This window comes from Salmo salar, chromosome ssa11 (assembly GCF_905237065.1).
Source record: "Salmo salar chromosome ssa11, Ssal_v3.1, whole genome shotgun sequence".
Classification (NCBI taxonomy): domain Eukaryota; kingdom Metazoa; phylum Chordata; class Actinopteri; order Salmoniformes; family Salmonidae; genus Salmo; species Salmo salar.
In genome coordinates, this window is record NC_059452.1 from 97,967,306 (window position 1) to 97,989,291 (window position 21,986).

The 21,986-nt window shown below is 43.3% G+C and overlaps 1 protein-coding gene across 6 annotated transcripts; it reads left to right on the forward strand.

The window, feature by feature from the left end:
- The first annotated feature begins 816 nt into the window (after positions 1 to 816).
- bicdl2l (bicaudal-D-related protein 2-like) lies at positions 817 to 21,627 on the forward strand. 6 transcript variants are annotated; one of them, XM_045690158.1, is made up of 8 exons: positions 827 to 1,088; positions 9,572 to 9,760; positions 9,907 to 10,472; positions 11,083 to 11,202; positions 17,366 to 17,524; positions 18,618 to 18,706; positions 18,805 to 18,952; positions 20,992 to 21,627. In XM_045690158.1, the coding sequence occupies exons 3-8, from the start codon at positions 9,936 to 9,938 to the stop codon at positions 21,331 to 21,333; spliced, it is 1,395 nt and encodes a 464-aa protein (XP_045546114.1). In that variant the 5' UTR covers positions 827 to 1,088; positions 9,572 to 9,760; positions 9,907 to 9,935; the 3' UTR covers positions 21,334 to 21,627. The 6 variants fall into 6 exon arrangements, with proteins under 6 accessions (XP_045546115.1, XP_045546114.1, XP_045546117.1 ...); XM_045690161.1 differs by having other exon boundaries at positions 831 to 1,088; positions 9,627 to 9,760; XM_045690160.1 differs by lacking the exon at positions 827 to 1,088 and adding an exon at positions 6,527 to 6,604.
- Positions 21,628 to 21,986: the final 359 nt, after the last annotated feature.

The window sequence follows — 21,986 nt, forward strand, 5'->3', positions numbered from 1 at the left end:
CTTTTATGGATATAGGCTACTTGGCAAATGCATGGCCAGAATATGAAAAACACCAGACTCATTGCTGTTGATGCAGGGTTCATTATAGCATGGCGAGGGCATATAGCCTACATGTGTTTTTTACACACATCCAAAATAAAAACAGGAGCTGTCTAAAATAATGTAATAGCCCAAGTAGATAAAACGGGGATGTCCGCTCACTCTTACCATACCATACAGACTAATATTTATTTCAAAGTGATCTCAAGAGCCAAACCCTATTGCTAGTCTTGATTACTTGGCAAATGCATTGGGCAGGACAAAAAAACAGCCTACATTGAGAGGAGGAGAGGCTATGCTTGGTTTAGAGGTTATGGGCACAAAAAGCACATCTCCCTTGTTCCATGTTTATATCCCTTACAAAAAAAGTTTGCAGTTTTGAAACAGCTGTAAAGGTGCAGTAACTGCAGTCTACTGTGGTATTTTGGACATGGTAATTTTAGAATAACGGCAGTGTGCTGCAAAAATTACTGTAGTTAAAAAACAATTATTTTGGACGCAGTATTTGCAGCATAGTTCACTCTGACCGCAATATTTTTTTATAAGGGTGGGCATAAGACACATTTTGCTACTTTTCAGCTCAATGCCTTTTTGAACATATGAACTTTCATGTGCCTTATTAACCAAGTCATATCTAATCTGTAAAACTAAATAAAATGTGAACTCAAGAAGTTGTTTAGCAAACACAGAAAATACACCTGCCCAGCCATGATTGGTTGAGGTAGTGAGGGGGCTGGGACATTCACGAGAAAGAGAGTCCATTCTGTCAATCAATGCTTATTTTTCAAATGGCACGTCCTGCTCTCTGCTACCACGGACATTTGAAAGATCAGTCATTGGATTTAATCATATTTTTCTTCATGGACAACATGTGAAGTGTAGCTACAGCTTTCAATAACAGTGTTGTTCTGAATACAGGTGCTGGTATCGATACAGCTTGTGTCTACTGTACTGTTGGCAAAAGCAGTCTATTTGAAGCCGAGTGGGAATGATTATTTAGAAAAGGTTTCAGTCTGCCATGAATCATCATCATAATCCATACACAGCAGGTAAACTTGTTACATACGTTATTGCCTCAACTGTATCAAAAGGTAGTTTTCATTGTTAGCTATTAGTTAGTTCGGTAATGTTATACAGGTAAGTTATTGCCAGCTAGCTACAGTGGCTGAGCTGGCCAGTTACATTGTGCTGTTAATGTTGATTGCTGATGTGCTAAATCATGCATGACATGATGATAATCTTTGTCATGTCTGTCATGTTTAACCAGTTAGCTACCGAAAATAGGTTTACGGAGAGACTGAAAAACAGCTTCTATCTCAAGGCCATCAGACTATTAAATAGCCATCACTAACACATAGAGGCTACTGCCTATATACATAGACTTGAAATCACTGGCCACTTTAATAAATGGAACACTAGTCACTTTAGTAATGTCTACATATCTTGCATTACCCATCTCATATGCATGTACTGTATCTTGTTCTATGTCGCTCTGACATTGCTTGTCCATATATTTTTATATTCTTCATTCCATTCCTTTACTAGATGTGTGTATTGGGTATATGTTGTGTAATTGTTAGATAATACTTGTTAGATATTACTGCACTGACGGAGCCAGAAGCACGAGCATTTTGCTACACCCGCAATAACATCTTCTACCATACACTTTGATTTGATATAGCCACTGTGCTGTGAATGCTAATTGATTAGCAAGCTAATCAAACCCCATGTTAAGTGATAGGGACACATGCTAAGTTCGCTAGCTAACTAGCCACAATGAAATGAAAACTATTTAACTATCTACACTGAACAAAAATATAAACGCAGCATGCAAACAATTTCAACAATTTTACTGAGTTACAGTTCATATAAGGAAATCAGTCAATTGAAATAAATACATTAGGCCCTAATCTATGTATTTCATATGACTGTGAATACAGATATGCATTTGTTGGTGACAGATACCTTAAAAAAAATGTAGGGTTGTGGATCAGAAAACCAGTCAGTATCTGGTGTGACCACCATTTGCGTCATGCAGCGTGACACAGCTCCTTCACAGCACTCTGTTGATTGTGGAATGTTGTCCCACTTTTTAATGGCTGTTCAAAGTCAAATCAAATCAAAGTTTATTTGTCACGTGCGCCAAATACAACAGGTGTAGACCTTCCAGTGAAATGCTTACTTACAAACTCTAACCAATAGTGCAAAAAAGGTATTAGGTGAACAATAGGTAAGTAAAGAAATAAAAACAACAGTAAAAAGACAGTGAAAAATAACAGTAGCGAGGCTACTTACAGACACCGGTTAGTCAGGCTGATTGAGGTAGTATGTACATGTAGATATGGTTAAAGTGACTACGCATATATGATGGACAGAAAGTTGCTGGATATTGGCGGGAACTGGAGCACGCTGTCGTATACGTCGATCCAGGCCATCAAAGAAATGGTACATTTTCAGCATCCAGAAATTGTGTACAGATCCTTGCGACATGGGGCCGTGCATTATCATGCTGAAACATGAGGTGATGGAGGCGAATGAATGGCTCGACAATTGATAAAATGAAATTGTGTTCGGTGTCCGTAGCTTATGCCTGCCCATACCATAACTCCACCGCTACCATGGGGCGCTCTGTTCACAACGTTGACATCAGAAAACCGCTTGCCCACACAAAGCCATACCGGGCAGTCTGTCATCTGCCCGGTACAGTTGAAACCAGGGTTCTTCTGTGAAGAGCACACTTCTCCAGCTTACCAGTGGCTATCGAAGGTGAGCATTTGCCCACTGAAGTCAGATATGATGCAAAACTGCTGTCAGGACAAGACCCTGGTGAGGATGACGAGCATGCAGATGAGCTTCCTTGAGACGATTTCTGACAGTTGATGCAGAAATACACTGAACAAAAATATAAACGCAACATGTAAAGTGTCGATCCCATGTTTTGCAGTTGTGTCACACAACACAATGCCACCGATGTCTCAAGTTTTGAGGGAGTTTGCAATTGGCATGCAGACTGCAGGAATGTCCACCAGCGCTGTTGCAAGAGAATTGAAAGTTAATTTCTCTACCATAAGCCACCTTCAATGTTGTTTTAGAGAATTTGACAGTACCTCCAACCGGCCTCACAACCGCAGACCACGCTGTATGGCATTGTGTGGGCGAGCGGTTTGCTGATGTCAATGTTGTGAACAGAGTGCCCCAGGGTGACGGTGGGGTATATGTTATAGGCAGGCATAAGCTACGGACAATGAACACAATTGTATTTTAACGATGGCAATTTGAATGCACAAAAATACAGTGACGGTGCAGCGTTCTGAGGCACTGCATCACCAGGGTTCGATCCCAGGCTTTGTTGCAGTCGGCGGCGCACAATTGGCCCAGCGTTGTCCAGGTTAGGAGAGGATTTGGCCAGCCGGATGTCATTGTCCCATCTCGCTCTTGCGACTCCTTGTGGCGGTCCGGGCACATGCACGCTGACTTTGGTCGCCAACTGTACGGTGTTTCCGTATAGTAATGTATTTATTTAAATTGACTGATTTCCTCATGAACTGTAAGATAAAATCATTGAAATTGTTGCATGTTGGCTTTAATATTTTTGTTCAGTATATGGACATTAAACATGGACATTACATGTCCTGCTTCAAAGTGCAGGGCAGAAATAGGCTCTCAGGCTAAATGAATTTGTTCATACCTACCTCATACCCCTGCACATTGGCTCTGTACCAGTACTCCTTGTATATAGTCTGGCTATTGTTATTTTTTTTTTTTTACACTTTGTAGGGAAAGTGCTCTTGAGTAAGCATTTTATGGTAGTCTACAGCTGTTGTATTCAGTCGGATTTGATCCGGACCTGAACCAAAGTCACAGCGGATCTCATTTGATAGACCTAGGGCTGTGTGTTTGTGGGTTTTACGTTTTTCCTAATTGTAGGCTTCCACCTTTAGCACATGAATTTAGTAGTCTTTTCCCCTTTTAAATATTTTGTTTTTTAAGCACTACCTCACTGCTTTAGCACATGGCCACAGTCATGTGTTCTCATGGGAATTCTCTAAGAGATCCTTGGCTTAAGAGCGTGTGAACGAGGCTAAATGGTCGTAAACACTGTAGCTGTTCAATGTTAAAGGTTATCTTTATTATACAACAATAGGCAATTTAATACTGTTAATGGTTTGCCAAATGGGGGAACTTGGTGAGATAACGTTCAGAGAATCCATTTAGGCAATTTTGTAAAAGTATTACTTTTCTAAATATGTTTCCCAGAGCAAGTGTGAAAATCGCAGCAAAATGTTTGAATGCTTTTTTCTCTTAAACGGTATTATACTTGTATCAATTTTTAAAGCAGCATTACTTTCCCATGTTTTATCCAATTACAAGGTATGATATACCATTTAGAAGTCTGTACTTTTATCTATAAAATAAATGAATAAAAATCTAATTTTGGAACATAAACCCGAAAAGAGATGGTGGGTCACATGTAAGACAGGTAAATGACCAATCATGGCGCTAAAATAAATCAAATCAAATCAAATCAAATTTATTTTTATATAGCCCTTCGTACATCAGCTGATATTCTCAAAGTGCTGTACAGAAACCCAGCCTAAAACCCCAAACAGCAAGCAAAGCATGTGAAAGAAGCACGGTGGCTAGGAAAAACTCCCTAGGAAAAACTCCCTAGAAAGGCCAAAAACCTAGGAAGAAACCTAGAGAGGAACCAGGCTATGAGGGGTGGCCAGTCCTCTTCTGGCTGTGCAGGGTGGATATTATAACAGAACATGGTCAAAATGTTAAAATGTTAAAATGTTCATAAATGACCAGCATGGTCAAATAATAATAATCATAGTAGTTGTCGAGGGTGCAACAAGCACGTCCGGTGAACAGGTCAGGGTTCCATAGCCGCAGGCAGAACAGTTGAAACTGGAGCAGCAGCACGGCCAGGTGGACTGGGGACAGCAAGGAGTCATCATACCAGGTAGTCCTGAGGCATGGTCCTAGGGCTCAGGTCCTCCGAGAGAAAGACAGAAAGAGAGAAAGAGAGAATTAGAGAGAGCATATTTAAATACACACAGGACACCGGATAAGACAAGAGAAATACTCCAGATGTAACAGACTGACCCTAGCCCCCGACACATAAACTACTGCAGCATAAATACTGGAGGCTGAGACAGGAGGGATCAGAAGACACTGTGGCCCCATCCGATGATACCCCGGACAGGGCCAAACAGGCAGGATATAACCCCACCCACTTTGCCAAAGCACAGCCCCCACACCACTAGAGGGATGTCTCCAACCACCAACTTACCGTCCTAAGACAAGGCCGAGTATAGCCCACAACGATCTCCGCCATGGCACAACCCAAGGGGGGGGGCGCCAACCCAGACCCCAGACAGGAAGACCACGTCAGTGACTCAACCCACTCAAGTGACGCACCCCTCCCATGGACGGCATGGAAGAACACCAGTAGGCCAGTGACTCAGCCTCTGTAAAAGGGTTAGAGGCAGAGAATCCCAGTGGAAAGAGGGGAACCGGCAAGGCAGAGACAGCAAGGGCGGTTCGTTGCTCCAGCCTTTCCGTTCACCTTCACACTCCTGGGCCAGACTATACTTAATCATAGGACCTACTGAAGAGATAAGTCTTCAGTAAAGACTTAAAGGTTGAGACTGAGTCTGCGTCTCTCACATTGGTAGGCAGACCATTCCATAAAAATGGAGCTCTATAGGAGAAAGCCCTACCTCCAGCCGTTTGCTTAGAAATTCTAGGGACAATTAGGAGGCCTGCGTCTTGTGACCGTAGCGTACGTGTAGGTATGTACGGCAGGACCAAATCGGAAAGATAGGTAGGAGCAAGCCCATGTAATGCTTTGTAGGTTAGCAGTAAAACCTTGAAATCAGCCCTTGCCTTAACAGGAAGCCAGTGTAGGGAGGCTAACACTGGAGTAATATGATCAAATTTTTTGGTTCTAGTCAGGATTCTAGCAGCCGTATTTAGCACTAACTGAAGTTTATTTAGTGCTTTATCCGGGTAGCCGGAAAGTAGAGCATTGCAGTAGTCCAGCCTAGAAGTAACAAAAGCATGGATTAATTTTTCTGCGTCATTTTTGGACAGAAAATTTCTGATTTTTGCAATGTTACGTAGATGGAAAAAAGCTGTCCTTGAAACAGTCTTGATATGTTCTTCAAAAGAGAGATCAGGGTCCAGAGTAACGCCGAGGTCCTTCACAGTTTTATTTGAGACGACTGTACAACCATCCAGATTAATTGTCAGATTCAACAGAAGATCTCTTTGTTTCTTGGGACCTAGAACAAGCATCTCTGTTTTGTCCGAGTTTAAAAGTAGAAAGTTTGCAGCCATCCACTTCTTTATGTCTGAAACACAGGCTTCTAGCGAGGGCAATTTTGGGGCTTCACCATGTTTCATTGAAATGTACAGCTGTGTGTCGTCTGCATAGCAGTGAAATTTAACAAATTTAAATAGAGAACTTTCTTTAACAGGTTGAATAAGCAAACGAGTGTGCGATTGACAATTGCACTGGTTTAACGCCAGCCAAAACTAGAGCCCGGTGTAAAAGCAGGTGAGCTGGTGCTACTCTTTTTGGCAATATTCTGGTGTTTTGTGGTGGAAAACTTAGAGGGTCAAGCATAACACGCCAACCCTGTTACCTATACATAGATAGACAGGCTAGAAATGCTTTTTGTGAAGCATTTGGATTTATGGTTGATTTTACGATTAAATCGCTACTTTATTTGGCACTTATGTGGGGGTTGTGTTCATGAGAGTCATCTTTTTAATATTTTGTATATCAAACCGTCCGGACATTAGACGTTTTCGTGAGAAGACACATTTTCGGGATGTATCATGTTCTGACAAACACCACTTTAGCTCCGCCACCAATGCGTTGAATTGAGACTCTGCAATGCAAAAAAACATATACCTTTAGCTTTATAAGGGGATTTTTTTAATATGTTAATTTGATTTCCATGGGGCCGCGGAAATTGACTCAAGGGTTAAGGGGGCTGAATTTCATCTTGGTCAGTAAGAAATGAAGCGGCCATGACTGAAACCAAACAAGAGTTGTCTTGTGGGTGGTTTGTACGTGGCAAACGTTTGTACATTCACTCTGCCAAAACCATACACCGTTACAGCCGCTCACCCATCTAGATAACTTGAAACAGCCTAACCAGGTCTTGTCTTGAAGTCGCCAAGGCCAACTTCTTTCTTCAAATCGCTTCAGCCGGCTGGTGTGCGAACAGGGCAAAATTGGTTTGACATTGGATAGCTTATCTCTGAGGCTAGTTACGGGATTGTCAATAAATTACACAATGTAAATGTGACTTTTCATGTTGCACATCTTTTAGTTGTCTCATTAAACGCATTCAATATTTATGAATATCTGCACTTTATAGTTTGTAAGGAGTTAAGTCATTTTGAAATATGGAGCTATTGACATTTTAAAATATTGTATTATGTAAACTGTGTAATTTACTGATGGTCCCTAACCAGCCCTGTACAGATATCGAATTGTCAAACCAAATTGACCATTACTTGAGCGCTGTGGGCATGTGGGCAGGATTGAAATAAACCCAACCAGAGGAACACTGTTAAAGGTACCCTTCATTCCATGAGGTACATTTTTTTTCTTATCTCACAAATCTTCATTTTGGACGAGACTTACTTTGTGACCAAAATTATCCTATTTACACTTTGTAGTAAATTTTAACACAATAATAAATGTTTCTGACTCGTATGTCACTGGCTATTTTCAAAACGAGAAGTTGTTTTTTAGGGGCAGTCGCTCTTTAACCTCATGAGATGGGAAAACATGTTTTTTTATGAAGCTGAACAAGTGCTCTTTATGACGAATGTTAAAATGAAAATGATGTGAAATCAAGTTATATATACAGTACCAGTCAAAAGTTTGGACAGAATCTCATTCAAGGGTTTTTCTTTATTTTTTACAATTTTCTACATTGTATAATAATCGTGAAGACATCAAAACTATGAAATAACACATGGAATCATGTAGTTACCAAAAAGTGTTAAACAAATCAAAATATATTTGAGATTCATCAAAGTAGCCACCTTTTGCCTTGACAGCTTTGCACACACTTGGTATTTTTTCAACCAGCTTCCTGGAATGCATTTCAATTAACAGGTGTGCCTTGTTAAATTAAATTCAGGATTTTCTTTCCTTAATGCATTTTAGCCAATCAGTTGTGTTGTGACAAGATAGGTTTGGTAAAAGTCCATATTATGGCAGGAACAGCTCAAATAAGTAAAGAGAAATGACAATCCATCATTATTTTAAGACATGAAGGTCAGTCAATCCGCAAAATTTCAAGAACTTTGAAAGTTTCTTGAAGTGCAGTCAGAAAAACGATCAAGCGCTATGTTGAAACTGGCTCTCATGAGGACCGCCACAGGAAAGGAAGCCTCAGATTTACCTCTCCTGCACAGGATAAGTTCATTATAGTTACCAGCCTCAGAAATTGCAGACATCTCAGCATCAACTGTTCAGAGGAGACTGTGTGAATCAGGCCTTCATGGTGAAATTGCTACAAAGAAACCACTACTAAAGAACACCAATAAGAAGACTTGTTTGGGTCAAGAAACAAAAGCAATGGACATTAGACTGGTGGAAACCTCTGTGTCTTTGAGACGCAGAGTAGGTGAACGGATGATCTCTGCATGTGTGGTTCCCACTGTGAAGCATGGAGAAGGAGGTGTGGGGGTGCTTTGCTGGTGACACTGTCAGTGATTTTATTTAGAATTCAAGGCATGCTTAACCAGCATGGCTCCCACAGGATTCTGCAGCGATACGCCATCCCATCTGGTTTGATCTTAGTCCCGCTATCATTTGCTTTTCGACAGGACAATGACCCAACACACATCCAGGCTGTGTAAGGGCTATTTGACCCTGAAGAAGAGTGACGGAGTGCTGCATCAGAGGACCTGGCCTGTACAATCACCCGACCTCAACCCAATTGATGTGGTTTGGGATGAGTTGGACCGCAGAGTGATGTAAAAGCAGCCAAGTGCTCAGCATATGTGGGAACTCCTTCAAGACTGTTGGAAAAGCATTCCAGGTGAAACTGGTTGACAGAATGCCAAGCGAGTGAAAAGCTGTCAAAGGCAAAGGGTGGCTACTTTGAAGAATCTAAAATATATTTTTATTTGTTTGACACTTTTTTTTTTTACTACATGATTCCTTATGTGCTCATTATTCTACAATGTAGAAAATAGTAAAAATAAAGAAAAACCCTTGAATGAGTAGGTGTGTCCAAACATTTGACTGGTGCTGTATATATATATATATTGTTTTATCAAGTGACACTTCTCAAAAGGCACTGAATTGGTGGAACGACCTCTCTCTTTTGTACTCTCCCTCCTATGTCTTGTGTCTTATCGCTCTCTCACACACTTGCTCCTCATCCCTTCTGAAATGGTGTCTGTGTAGCTTGGCATTGTTATATGATGACAGGGCAGTATAAACAGATAGGTATCGTACGTCATGTCTGTAATCTGTCTCTGATTGTGTTAGGACATCAAAGGTTGATTTCCCTCAAGCCCTGACATGTTGACGTCTCCGTATCCAGGCTACCATCACCGTAGCAATAGAAGTTGAAGGGAAAAAAAGTGAGGGTGCAGCCTCCTCTGACATCACTCAATGACATCACACAAGATATGTTGGTCCTATTCTGGTTACTCAAAGTTCAGGAAAAACGAGTTGGTAGGCATTCTGTGTTTTGTTCCCTCCCCTTCTCGCTCTCTCTTTCTCTCACTCTGTCATAGCCTCTTCTCACTGCCAGTTTTTTTTGTCCCAGTGAGATTGTGAGCTCCTCTTCAATTCTTTCTCTCGAACTCTCCTCTTGACAGTTTGGTGGTTGTGACCCCTCTATTATACCATGGGAGACCCTGTGCCTTTCTCCATCCTGAATGAGAGACTGAGACCACAGTTCACTGCCATGGAACAACTCTGCTACTCCCTGCACACCCTGGAAGATGGACACCAGCTGCCTGGCACTGTCAGTGGCAGTTCAACCACACGGTCTACAATATTGAGCGATGAAAGACAAACACAGGACGATTCAAGCTCGACCATGATCGAACCAGAGGATGACCCAGAGAAGGAGGATGTGGTCACAGAAGGGTTGACTTCGCAGACCGAAGAGGGGGACGACTGTCATGATCTGTTCACTATGACCAGTACCTGCTTGATGCCGTCTTTGACCGCAGAAGATGCTGGTCCTGATGGTTCTGGTGAGCTGACCGTGGTCAAGGAGAGTTTGGCCATAGAGAATGGCGATCCAGGTGTTTTGACCATGGTCAGTGAGGATAAGAGCCCTTTCAGACGGAGCAACGTAGACAGAACCTTACCGGACCTCATCAGGAGTGGACAACAGCTCGGCAGACGCAGAACATTAGGACCAGTCTCAGACACGGTGAGAGAGTGAGGATGGCCAAAAATAAAATGTGTGTGCTGTGCGGCCAAGAAAGTATATTGAGTGTAATTTGACGCAGTACTTGTTATGATTTTCAAAGATCTTGGACCAGAACAGATCTTTACCTCGTTCAGTACAAGTGTGTCATACTCTGCTATAGAATGTTATCAGCTCATGGAGACAGGTTTGATTTGTGGCTGAAGGGAATATTGTTGTCTCTCTTTGGGCTCTTATCAGTGTGGGGCCTGGTGTATCTGTGTGCGTGTGTAATATGAGCTGTCACATGCATATCCAGTACAACAAGATTTCTCTGCTGTGTCTCGTCTTCCAGGAATCTGGATTAGCACTGTTTACCACTGTGCCTGAGTTTACCACTATTTATTCTTAGCTGAAGGTTGTGTGTGTGTGTGTGTGTGTGTGGTGTGGTGTGTGTGTGTGTGTGGTGTGTGTGTGGTTAAAGGCAGTGCCTCGGGAGGTGGTGTGTGTGTGCGTGGTTAAAGGTAGTGCCTCGGGAGGTGGGTGTGTGTCCAGTTGAAGGGAAGAGGAAGTTCAGCAACACCTGTAGGAATTTGTTAAACATGCTTCTTTACAAACGTGCTTTTGTGTGTAGTTGAAGGAAGTGCGTCGGGAGGTGGCGTTGTCAGTTAGACGCAGTCTGAGGCTGAAGGCTCAGGTGGACAAACTGCAGGAGAACAGAGACCAACCGGCATGGAGCCAACACAGGGAGAAGGTAACACACACACACTTCAAATACAGTCAACCATAACCATATATTTGAAAGGTAATTTCAAAGGTCATGCAATTGTTGAAACATACAGAAACAAGATCAGTGTGATGTATAGAGGCTGAATAACAACAAGAATCACATAACAGGGCTTGAATGGAGTCTCTGGGAGTAGGCTAACAGGAGTGAATCCTTTCTGTTTCTGTGAAGCACGTCACCTTTAGAAGTCTGTGTTTATGTTGAACTCTTTCCCCTCCCTCCTTCCCTCCCTCCGGTTCTGCTGTGGTACAGTGGTTGCACAGCATTTCCTCTATACGGAGGCTGTGCTCACTGAGCCTGTACTTTTTCAAAGTTTTTCTAAGGTTTTAATCAGTAACCGTGGTCAAATAGTTTGCCATGGTGTACTGCCGATTTAAAGCCAGATAGCACAGGATTTTGCTTTGTGCTTGTTTTTCCCAATAGGTAATGTAGTTTTTGTTTTGACTGTGGAATTTGATTTTTTTTCTGATTGATTGGATGTTCTAGTCCTGAGGCTTCAGCGTATTAGTAGAACCGATTTGTGAACTCAGCCCCAGGACCAGCTGGATGAGGGAAATATTTTCTGGCATTGCAGGGCTTGGTAAATTATTTTAAGGGGTCACCATATTTGAGATGTTTTCAAAACTTCATTGCTCTTTTTTTTGAGTTGTTATTATTAGTGGATATTGGCCTAATTCTGCCCTGCATGCATTGTTGTAGTTTTCCTCTGGACATGTACTGTAGGTGTTTGCCCCATTTGGTGAAATCTTGTTTTGCAAGTGGACTCCACACCTCGCTGCCATAAAGTACAATTGATTCAATGACACATTCAATTAGTTTTAGCCAAACTAGACAAGGTATTTCTATTTGGATTCGTTTTTTAGTGGTGTAGAATGTCCTGCATGATTTCTCTCTCAATTCATTCACTATCTCATTTAGGTGTCCAGTTGAGCTTATTTTGAAACCTAAGTAATTGTAGTGTGTGCAGTATTGTGTATATTTTGTACCAATCGAGAACTTTGGTCTAATTCCCTGAGATCTTCTCTGGAAAATCATTGTTTTAGTCTTTTGGGGATTTACTGCCAAGGCCCAGGTCTGGCAGTACTGCTCTAGGTGATGTGCTGTGGGTTTCAGCAGGGACAGGTCATCTGCGAAGAGCAGGCATTTAACCTCTGTAGTGTGGAGACCAACAACAGGGGCTGAGGATTTTTCTAGAATAGTGGCCAAGAGCGCAGGGCTGAGATTGCAACCCTGGCAAAGGCCAGGGTTGGACTTTTAGGCAAGACATTGTGCTTATTAAGGAAGTTTAGAACTCTTACATTTATAATACTACAGAAAACTTTCCCCATGTTACTGTTCACACAAATACCTCTGCAATTGTTAGGGTCAAATTTGTCTCCGTTCTTAAAGATTGGGTTTATGAGTCCTTGGTTCCTGACATCAGGGAAGTAACCTACACTCAGGTTCAAATTAAACAGTTTTAATATAGCCAATTGGAATTTTGCTGAATTTGAGCATTTCATTTAGGATGCCATCAGGTCTGCATTCTTTTTTACATTTGAGGGCCTGAAGTTTCTTAGAGGTCCTGCTCAGGGGGGGTGCTGCAGCTTCTCTAGGAGTCTTTGCAGTCTGTTCTCTATGGTGCAGAACTTGATGACAGACAGCTCCTTTGCCACCTCCTCAAGCGCTGTGGTAAGGCTCTCTCCTCATGGTGGCCTTTACCTCATCAAGCGCTGTGGTAAGGCTCTCTCCTCATGGTGGCCTTTACCACCTCAAGCACTGTGGTAAGGCTCTCTCTCAGCTCCTGGACTGGTTGAACTGGTCCTGGAGGTGGTGTAGCTGGGGGTCTGCTCCTTTAGATTAGTAACCCATACCACTAACAGAGACAGCCTCTCAGCAGGCTGATGGAGGTGTGGTCATGGTTAGGGTTGAACATTTTGGGGAATATTCAGAGGTGGAAACTTTCCTTGGGAATTAACACGAATATGGGAATTTATGCAAATTAATAGTAATACCATTTAAATGTAGATGTTTTTACCATATCATATGGAGACAGAAATATAAACCTTACCTTAAGTAGACATAATTGCAACTTATTAAATCCTTCCAATAGAAATAAAAAAAACATAGTTAGGAATTGAACTTGAATTAAATGAGTTGACTCTTCACATGGGATGATTTCACTGAACAACAAAAGTGAATATTGAATGATCCATCGCATCTCCCAACAACATTTTCAACATACATCTGTAAAATGATAGTCTAGAAACTAAAGCTTTGGTTGTCTTCTTCTCAGGCTTCTACAGTGAGGGAAAAAAGTATTTGATCCCCTGCTGATTTTGTACGTCTGCCCACTGACAAAGAAATGATCAGTCTATAATTTTAATGGTAGGTTTATATGAACAGTGAGAGACAGAATAACAAAAATATCCAGAAAAACGCATGTCAAAAATGTTATAAATTGATTTTCATTTTAATGAGGGAAATAAGTGTTTACCCCCTCTCAATCAGAAAGATTTCTGGCTCCCAGGTGTCTTTTATACAGGTAACGAGCTGAGATTAGGAGCACACTCTTAAAGGGAGTGCTCCTAATCTGTTTGTTACCTGTATAAAAGACACCTGTCTACAGAAGCAATCAGTCAATCAGATTCCAAACTCTCCACCATGGCCAAGACCAAAGAGCTCTCCAAGGATGTCAGGGACAAGATTGTAGACCTACACAAGGCTGGAATGGGCTACAAGACCATCGCCAAGCAGCTTGGTGAGAAGGTGACAACAGTTGGTGAGATTATTCGCAAATGGAAGAAACACAAAGAACTGTCAATCTCGCTCGGCCTTGGGCTCCATGCAAGATCTCACCTCGTGGAGTTGCAATGATCATGAGAACGGTGAGGAATCAGCCCAGAACTACACGGGAGGATCTTGTCAATGATCTCAAGGCAGCTGGGACCATAGTCACCAAGAAAACAATTGGTAACACACTACGCCGTGAAGGACTGAAATCCTGCAGTGCCCGCAAGGTCCCCCTGGTCAAGAAAGCACATATACATGCCCGTCTGATGTTTGCCACTGAATATCTGAATGATTCAGAGGACAACTGGGTTAAAGTGTTGTGGTCAGATGAGACCAAAATGGAGCTCTTTGGCATCAACTCGCCGTGTTTGGTGGAGGAGGAATGCTGCCTATGACCCCAAGAACACCATCCCCACCGTCAAACATGGAGGTGGAACCCTTATGCTTTGGGGGTGTTTTTCTGCTAAGGGGACAGGACAACTTCACCGCATCAAAGGGACGATGGACGGGGCCATGTACCGTCAAATCTTGGGTGAGAACCTCCTTCCCTCAGCCAGGGCATTGAAAATGGGTCGTGGATGGGTATTCCAGCATGACAATGACCCAAAACACACGGCCAAGGCAACAAAGGAGTGGATCAAGAAGAAGCACATTAAGGTCCTGGAGTGGCCTAGCCAGTCTCCAGACCTTAATCCCATAGAAAATCTGTGGAGGGAGCTGAAGGTTCGAGTTTCCAAACATCAGCCTCGAAACCTTAATGACTTGAAGATCTGCAAAGAGGAGTGGGACAAAATCCCTCCTGAGATGTGTGCAAACCTGGTGGCCAACTACAAGAAACGTCTGACCTCTTTGATTGCCAACAAGGGTTTTGCCACCAAGTCATGTTTTGCAGAGGGGTCAAATACTTATTTCCCTCATTAAAATGCAAATCATTTTATAACATTTTTAACATGTTTTATTTTATTTTTGTTGTTGTTGTTATTCTGTCTCTCACTGTTCAAATGAACCTACCATTAAAATGATAGAATAATCATTTCTTTGTCAGTGGGCAAACGTTCAAAATCAGCAGGGGATCAAATACTTTTTTCCCCTCACTGTATGTCTTCTTCCTGGACCTCCTCAATGTCCACCTCTTGAACATCAGACTCTGAGGCCTAATCTTCATGGTCACTTTCCAACCTTGTTGAGGATGGCTCGTTGTCAGGCTCAAAAAGAAAAAAAATTGCCTGGATGGCCACCAATTTTTCAACCCTTGTATTGGTCAGCCTGTTGCGTGCTTTGGTGTGTATTCCCAAACATGGACCAGTTGCGCTCTGAGGTGGCTGATGTTGGTGGGATTTGGAGGATCGAGGCAACAGAGGAAAGAGCCTCAGATCCACAAAGTCCCTTCCACCAGGTGGCTGATGATGTTGGCACGACTGCCATATTGCATCTCCATCCCAAAGCCCTTGCTTGGAAGTGTACTTACAAGACTGCCAAGAATCTTGCCCTCATCCAGGCCAAGGTGGTGAGACACAGTAGTGATAACACCATAGGCATTGTTGATCTCTGCACTAGACAGGATGCTCTTGCCAGCAGCTTTGGGGTCCAACATGTACGCTGTGGCGTGTATGGGCTTCAGGCAGAAGTCTTCACGCTCTTTGGTGTATTTCAGAACTGCAGTTTCTTCTGCTTGGAGCAACAGTGGGCAGGGCAGTACGGATTTCTTGTCTTACATTTGCAAGCAGAGTCTGAACATCAGACAAGATGGCATTGTCTCCCTCAACCCGTGCAATGGTTACTGCTTTAGGTTTCAGGAGTTTCAGGCTGCTTGCCACCCTCTCCCAAAATACATCATCCAGGAGGATCCTCTTGATGGGGCTGTCCATATCTGCAGACTGTGTTATGGCCATTTCTTTGAGAGATTCCTATCCCTCCAGGAGACTGTCAAACATGATGACAACACAACCCCAATGGGTGTTGCTGGGCAGCTTCAATGTGGTGCTCTTATTCTTCTCACTTTGCTTAGTGAGGTAGATTGCTGCTATAACTTGATGACCCTTCACATACCAAACCATTTCCTTGGCTCTCTTGTAGAGTGTATCCATTGTTTTCAGTGCCATGGTGTCCTTAAGGAGCAGATTCAATGCATGAGCAGCACAGCCAATAGGTGTGATGTGAGGATAGGACTCCTCCACTTTAGACCAAGCAGTCTTCATGTTCGCAGCATTGTTTCACCAGTGCAAATACCTTCTGTGGTCCAAGGTCATTGACTGCCTTCAGCTCATCTGCAATGTCGAGACCGGTGTGTCTGTCCCTTGTGTCTGTGGTGTCTGATTCATAATTTTCACCTCGAATGGAAGTAGAGGGACTTTTGTCAGAGGTTGCTTGTTGTGAGCGATGAGGGAACTTTATGCACTTGGCCAGATGACTCTGCATCTTTGTTGCATTCTTCACATGATTTGGCACAGTGTTTGCAAATGTACACAGCTTTTCCTTCTACATTAGCTGCAGTCTCCACACATCAGATGGTGCCTGTGGCATTTCCCTGTAAAGATTACAAAAAAAGAGTACAAAAAATAACATACAATTCCATGTACAGATGAATAGTTAAGCAGTTGGATTACAACTTCTTTGTAAGATAAATGAAACATGTATGGAAACAGGTGAATTAACACTCAGTTAGCAGGCTCAAGCAAGCGGAAACCCACATGGTAGCAAAAACTAACTAGCAGAAATTGTTAACAAGTTAGATATGATTTAAACACACTTTGGCTGTAGGCTACTATTTACTAATTAACAAAAAATTATGCATGTCATAAAATATTCACCCCATCCAGTATTGTAATAAACTTACCAGAAAGCATGTAGTCCCTGGCTCAGACAGTGTAGTAGTGTGGGCTCTGTAGCATCTCATTAGTGTGCAAGATCTTGAGAATCAGCTGTACATGTGATGGAAGAGTGCACTGCACATGTGATGGAAGAATGCACTGTGCATGCAGAGGGTTGCAATTCCATTGGATTGGGGATAGTTTAACTAAAATATGCCACAAGACTTAGAATTTCCTTGTGTATCCCACAAAAAAAGGTTAATTGTTATAAGCTAACTTTTTTGATGAATTTAAGCAAAATTCCCCAAATTCCAGGGATTAACTTCCTAGCAAGCTAACTGACAAATTTGAATTTAGCTAGCTAGCTAGCTAGCTAGCACGATTAAGAGCTTTTTTTTAAACTCACTGTCAATCTTTTCCTCGATCTTCAGTTGTATAATTTGATTACTTATTTTGTAGCACATTTTCATCGTGATCTTAACAAACAAGAAGTTATAAAAAGTCAGGAGCTGTTCTTCTGCATGAATGCCTTGACTGTTTCTCTCTAGGTTACAGAGGAGGTTCAGTCCGTTCTGAGGTTGTTGCTTCCTCTGACAGAAGCAGAGTCCAGCACAGTAGAACCATCTGTTCAGGAGAACAGTCTGGATACAGCGCTGGTCCTGCTGCAGAACGTCGCACGCAAACTAGCTCTCAGCCACACAGCACAGGTGAACCTAAACTAGCTCTCATCCACACAGCACAGGTGAACCTAAACTAGCTCTCATCCACACAGCACAGGTGAACCTAAACTAGCCCTCATCCACACAGCACAGGTGAACCTAAACTAGCCCTGAGCCACATACACGGATAGGTGCTGTGAAATGTTGTTTTACAAGGTCAGCCATTGGGTTAAAGTGCCTTGCTCAAGGGCATAGACAGATTTTTCACCTTGTCGGCTCAGGTATTCGAACCAGCGACCTTTCGGCTACTGACCCAACACTCTAACCACTAGGCCACCTGCCGCCCTTGCTAGCACTGAGCCACACTTCACGTGACCCTAAACTAACCTTGAGCCACACAGCACAGGTGAGTCTAAACTAGCCCTGAGCCAAACAGCACAGGTGAGTCTAAACTAGCCCTGAGCCAAACAGCACAGGTGAGTCTAAACTAGCCCTGAGCCACACAGCACAGGTGAGTCTAAACTAGCCCTGAGCCACACAGCACAGGTGAGTCTAAACTAGCCCTGAGCCACACAGCATAAGTTAGGCCAGGGTCCTCAAAGATGCATTTAGTTCCTCAGTTTTTAGTGAATGTGACCCAGGCTTGCACTCAGCCACTCACACCTCTTAGGTGAGCTTAGATCCCACCACCACAGGCAAACCCATAGAATACAAAGATGAGTAAATCTGTGCCTATCCAACAGTAGCTCAGAGGCTAACGGTTCATGTCAGGTGAGTTTAGACACCGCCCCTCAGGTGAGCCCAGACTGGTTCAGTTCAGGTATATGTGACCTGATGGGTTCAGTTAGCTCAACCTTGTTTCAATGGAATTTTAATTACTCGGTGGCATTTAAATGACTCCCAGGCGTAATGCATCACCACATGACTCCCAGGCGTAATGCATCACCACATGACTCCCAGGCATAATGCATCACCACATACACGGAAGGTCAGAATACATCAGCAAACATTTTATTCCAACTAGCAGAAGAACTGATGTCATCAAGAGTAAGAAACACCATTGTCAATGTATTCCATAACTGTGTGAATATAAATAAAACAAACCTGCCTTTTTTACCCCCAACCACTCTGTTTTCCCCAGGATTCCCAATTCTGGGTTAAAGGGAATGGTGTGGATGACAGTGCTGTTCTACAACAGGCATTACGGGACAGAGACGATGCCATGGACAAGTGAGTACACACATTCACAGCAAAGAGAAGTGTCAATGCCTCCTAAGAGGGAACTGCATTTTTCCTGTAGAAAAACGACACATTGATGTTTTGTTTAGTTTTTTTTCCCCCTTCCTGTTGAACAGGAAGAAGGCCATGGAGGCGGAGCTTCTCCGCAGTAAGACAGAGATGATGTTACTGAACAACCAGCTGTTGGAGGCTGTGCAGAAACGACTGGAGCTCTCACTGGAACTAGAGGCCTGGAAGGTACTAAAAGATGGTGGGAGGAGAGAGCGAGTCGGAAAAATGGATATGTCTGAGACATACAGTAGCAACATATGGGCTCAGCTGGGGAGAGGTTACGGTGGAAAACAAGGGCAAATTACCCATGGTTTAACACACGGTATAATGCATCCAGCCGGTACATGTCACCAGCTGGTATCCTAGCATGATAATGGAGTAATAGAGCCTGGGGCCATCTGGTGGTGAGGGACCAGCTTCCTCTAATGGTGCAATATGACATACACTAAAGTGACCAAAAGTATGTGGACACCTGCTCGTCGAACATCTCATTCCAAAATCATGGGCCTCCAGTCTTGTGGGAAGGCTTTCCACTAGATGTTGGAACATTGCAGCGGGGACTTGCTTCCATTCAGCCACAAGAGCATTAGTGAGGTCAGGCACTGATGTTGGGCGATTAGAACTGGCTCGCAGTCGGCATTCCAATTCATCCCTAAGGTGTTCGATGGGGCTGAGTTCAGGGCTCTGTGCAGGCCAGTCAAGTTCTTCCACACCAATCTTGACAAACCATATCTGTTTGGACCTCACTTTGTGCACGGTCATTGTCATGCTGAAACAGGAAAGGGCCTTCCCCAAACTGTTGCCACAATGTTGGAATCATCTAGAATGTCATTGTATGCTGTAGCGTTAAGATTTCCCTTCACTGGAAGTAAGGGGCCTACCCCGAACCATGTAAAACAGCCCCAGACCATTATTCCTCCTCCACCAAACTTTAGTTGGCACTATACATTTGGGCAGGTAACGTTTTCCTGGCATCTGCCAAACCCAGATTTGTCTGTCGAATTCCCAGATGGTGAAGCGTGATTCATCACTCCAGAGAATGCGTTTCCACTGCTCTAGAGTCCAATGGTGGCAAGCTTGACATCACTCCAGCCGACGCTTGGCATTGCGCATGGGGATCTTAGGCTTGTGTGTGGCTGCTCGGCCATAGAAACCCATTTATGGCCTCCCGAGTGGCTCAGTGTTGGGGTGTCACAACAGCCTGCGGTTCGATTACCGGCCGTGACCGGGAGTCCCACAATTGGCCCAGCATCATCTGGGTTAGGGGAGAATTTGGCAGGGGGGGGCTTTACTTGACTCATCGCACTCTAGCGACTCCTTGTGGCGGGCCGGGCGTCTGCAGGCTGACTTCTATCGTAATTTGAAAGGTTTCACACATTGGTGCAGCTGGCTTCCGGGTTAAGTGAGCGGGTGTTAAGAAGCGCGGTTTGGCGGGTCATGTTTTGGAGGATGCATCACGTGACTTTGACTCTGCCGAGCCCGTTGGGGAGTTGCAGCGATGAGACAAGTTCGTAATCACGAAATTGGAGAGAGAAATAAACTAAGAAACTGATTTCATGAAGCTCCTGAAGAACAGTTATTGTGCTGACGTTGCTTCCAAAGGCAGTTTGGAACTCGGTAATGAGTGTTGCAACTGAGGACAGACGATTTTTACGCACTTCAGAACTCGGCGGTCCCGTTCTGTGAGCCTGTGTGGCCTACCACTTTGTGGCTGATCTGTTGTTGCTCCTAGTAGTTTCCACTTCACAATAACAGCACCTACAGTTGACCAGGGCAGCAATTTTATGAACTGAAAGGTGGCATGCTATGACGGTGCCACATTGAAAGTCACTGAGCATTAGTGATTTCACACATTTTTTACCACTACATCACTGGTCAAAATGTGTAGCAGGTTTGGTGTCGATCACACCAATAGCGTCATTGTATTTTCGTACACTGGAAGTGCCTTCATTTCCAATGTAACGCTGCATTTGTTGGATTTATCGAATGTATGCGTAGACGGTTTGACAGAAATGGTAGCAAAGGGTGAATGTTGAACTTTTGTTGCACACACATCTAGATAACGCTGTAGGTGTTATCAAGGCATCAGAGGTAAAAGTTGCAGCAGTGGGCAGAAAATGATAAACATAAATACAATACTGGATTGCCATAATGAGAAATAATCCATCAAGTGTTTTTTACCATTAGTCAATAAAGATGTCAACAAATGTATTTCCGTGTGTCAGGACGACGTCCAGAGGATCCTGCAGCAGCAGCTCCAGAGCCAGCAGGCAGCAGAACAAGCCCAGAGGAAACCCTCCCGTCTGGGGCTGCTGAGGAGGACTAAAGAACCCCCACACCAGAGGCCAGCCTCCACCCCTACCACCTTAACCCACACCCCTGGACAGGTCGTCCATACCCCTGCCCCCTCGCCGGCCCCACAACGCACCCCTGTTACCTGGAGGGACAGGCTGAAGAGGGGGAAGACGGGTCGTCATGGTGACCAGGATGCAGCGCAGGCATCACCGGTGTCGCGGTCGTCGAGTAGCAGCAGCAGACCGGAGGGGTTTCATACCATAGACTTATAATACAACATAACATGAGAGGGACAAATCATAGCTACTTTCTACATTTTTCAAACTGTTGATTCCTACTGGGAGAGATACATGGATTGAGCTGATAGTTGACATGAATTACACACATTCACAGGGAGATTAATTCTCTACTTGAGGAAAACATTCTTCAGTGTTAATGGTTGCCTTCATACTAGGACATTCTGTGTCTTGGTTGCCTGCATAGTACATTTGGGTTGTAGAGTCCCTCCAACTGTAATCATTAATTTAACTATAACGCGTGTCTTTGATTAAAGTAATTTAAACGTCCTTCCAAATGCTGAGCGTTCTTTTTATTCGAGTTGAGGATACAAGTCCACAGCTAAAATCAGCCACAATATCCCAAACTTCCCATTCTCCTTAACCCATAATATTTACCAAGTGCAGACTAACCGGTATTATCTGAGACAGGAAGACAAGACATTCATTTTTTTCCCTTCAATTTTAATATACATCAGTAATACATAATTTAATATACTATCTCAATTATTCACCCAATGTATCTCACAACTACATAACATCTTAAATTCATTTCTTGACATTGAATGAAGGTTACTGTGGCAAAGTTAAAATGCATAGGCCTATCGACAACTGAACGAGAGGATGAAAAGGCATGCTCTTAGTAAAAG

Coding starts and splice junctions, on each gene's coding strand:
- bicdl2l (XM_045690159.1), top strand. CDS start 9,936: ATGGGAGACCCTGTGCCTTTCTCCATCCTGAATGAGAGACTGAGACCA. Junction 18,707..18,804: donor AGAGACGATGCCATGGACAA/GTGAGTACACAC, acceptor TGTTTTGTTTAG/TTTTTTTTCCCCCTTCCTGT. Junction 18,953..20,991: donor TGGAACTAGAGGCCTGGAAG/GTACTAAAAGAT, acceptor TCCGTGTGTCAG/GACGACGTCCAGAGGATCCT.